The sequence below is a fragment of the Salvelinus sp. IW2-2015 genome, unplaced genomic scaffold (genome assembly GCF_002910315.2).
Source record: "Salvelinus sp. IW2-2015 unplaced genomic scaffold, ASM291031v2 Un_scaffold2790, whole genome shotgun sequence".
Lineage (NCBI taxonomy): Eukaryota > Metazoa > Chordata > Actinopteri > Salmoniformes > Salmonidae > Salvelinus > Salvelinus sp. IW2-2015.
This window is the reverse complement of record NW_019944091.1, coordinates 6,697-8,014: the sequence shown is the minus strand read 5'-3', so window position 1 is coordinate 8,014 and position 1,318 is coordinate 6,697. Positions and strand designations below refer to the sequence as shown.

General features: G+C 43.8%; 1 protein-coding gene across 1 annotated transcript in view; it reads right to left on the bottom strand.

The window, feature by feature from the left end:
* Nucleotides 1-1,043, bottom strand: part of LOC112074743 (dymeclin-like) — a 32,518-nt gene extending 31,475 nt beyond the window's left edge. Inside the window, exon 1 of the mRNA XM_024141849.1 lies at nt 935-1,043. Coding sequence (XP_023997617.1) covers nt 935-949 — 15 coding nt within the window. The 5' untranslated portion in view covers nt 950-1,043. The remainder of the gene's footprint in view (nt 1-934) is intronic.
* Nucleotides 1,044-1,318: the final 275 nt, after the last annotated feature.

Below are 1,318 nucleotides of genomic sequence, written 5' to 3'. Positions count from 1 at the left end.
ATATTGACGCACAACATACGATATCTCTCTCATTTTTTCCAGGAAGTGTGTACAGATCCTTGGGGCAGTGCATTATCATGCTGAAACATGAGGTGATGGCAGCGGATCAATGGCATGACAGTGGGCCTCAGGAYCTTGTCACGGTATCTCTGTTCATTCAAATTTCCATCAATAAAATGCAATTATGTTCGTTGTCCRTAGCTTATGCCTGCCCATAMCATAACCCCACTGACACCATGGGGCACTCTGTTCACAATGTTGACATCAGCAAACCACTTGACCACACGACCCCATACACTTGGTCTGCGGTTCTGAGGCCGATTGGACGTACTGCTTAATTCTCTAAAAACAACRTTGGAGACGGCTTATGGTAGAGAAATCATCATTCAATTCTCTGGCAACAACTCTGGTGGACATTCCTGCAGTCAGCATGCTAATTGCACGCTCCCTCAACACAATCTGTGGCATTGTCTTGTGTGACAAAACTGCACATTTTAGAGTGGCCTTGTATTTTTCCCAGCGCAAGGTGCACCTGTGTAATGACCACACTGTTTAATCAGCTTACTGATATGCCACACCTGTCAGGTGGTTGGATAATCTTGGCAAAGGAGAAATGGTCACTAACAAGGATATAAACAAATTTGTGCACAACATTTGAGATAAGCCTTTTCTGAATATGGACCAAAACTTTACATGTTGCGTTTATATTAGATTTTTTATATTGTATTGCGTACAAATCTCTCTCTTAGCCTGATGGCAAAAATGTGTAGAATTGCAGGAAATTAGCCAACAGGACCACACCCATGGGCATGCCACAGCCACGGTCACCACCTAAACCCCATTTTGATCCAGAAAAAACCCTGTGTGTGCGCATGTGTGTGTGCGTGTGTCCATGCACTGCGTATGCATGTACATCCATGTGTGTTTAACTCACCCTGGTCCGTGTCATGTTGTACTGGATGGTGCGTATGACCACCAGGATGAGTAGACTACCCAGAGAGATCTCTGTTAACTGACGTTCTGAATACCACGTTATGTTCTTCAATACCTGAGAGAGAGGGAGACAACATAAGAAATGGCTATTTAAATGGTAGCTAGTACAGTAGGAGTACAGTTAGGCTAACACCCAGAAGTGGACAGCTAGCCACCACTGTTCTCCTAATCCTCATAGCACCACTGTGCTTCCTAATCTCGTAGACAGTAGATACACTACTTTCCTATCCTAATCTCATAGACAGTAGATACCACTATTCCTTCTAATCTCAGTAGACAGTAGCAACACTTGTCCCCTCTTCCTAATCTTCATAGACAGTAGATA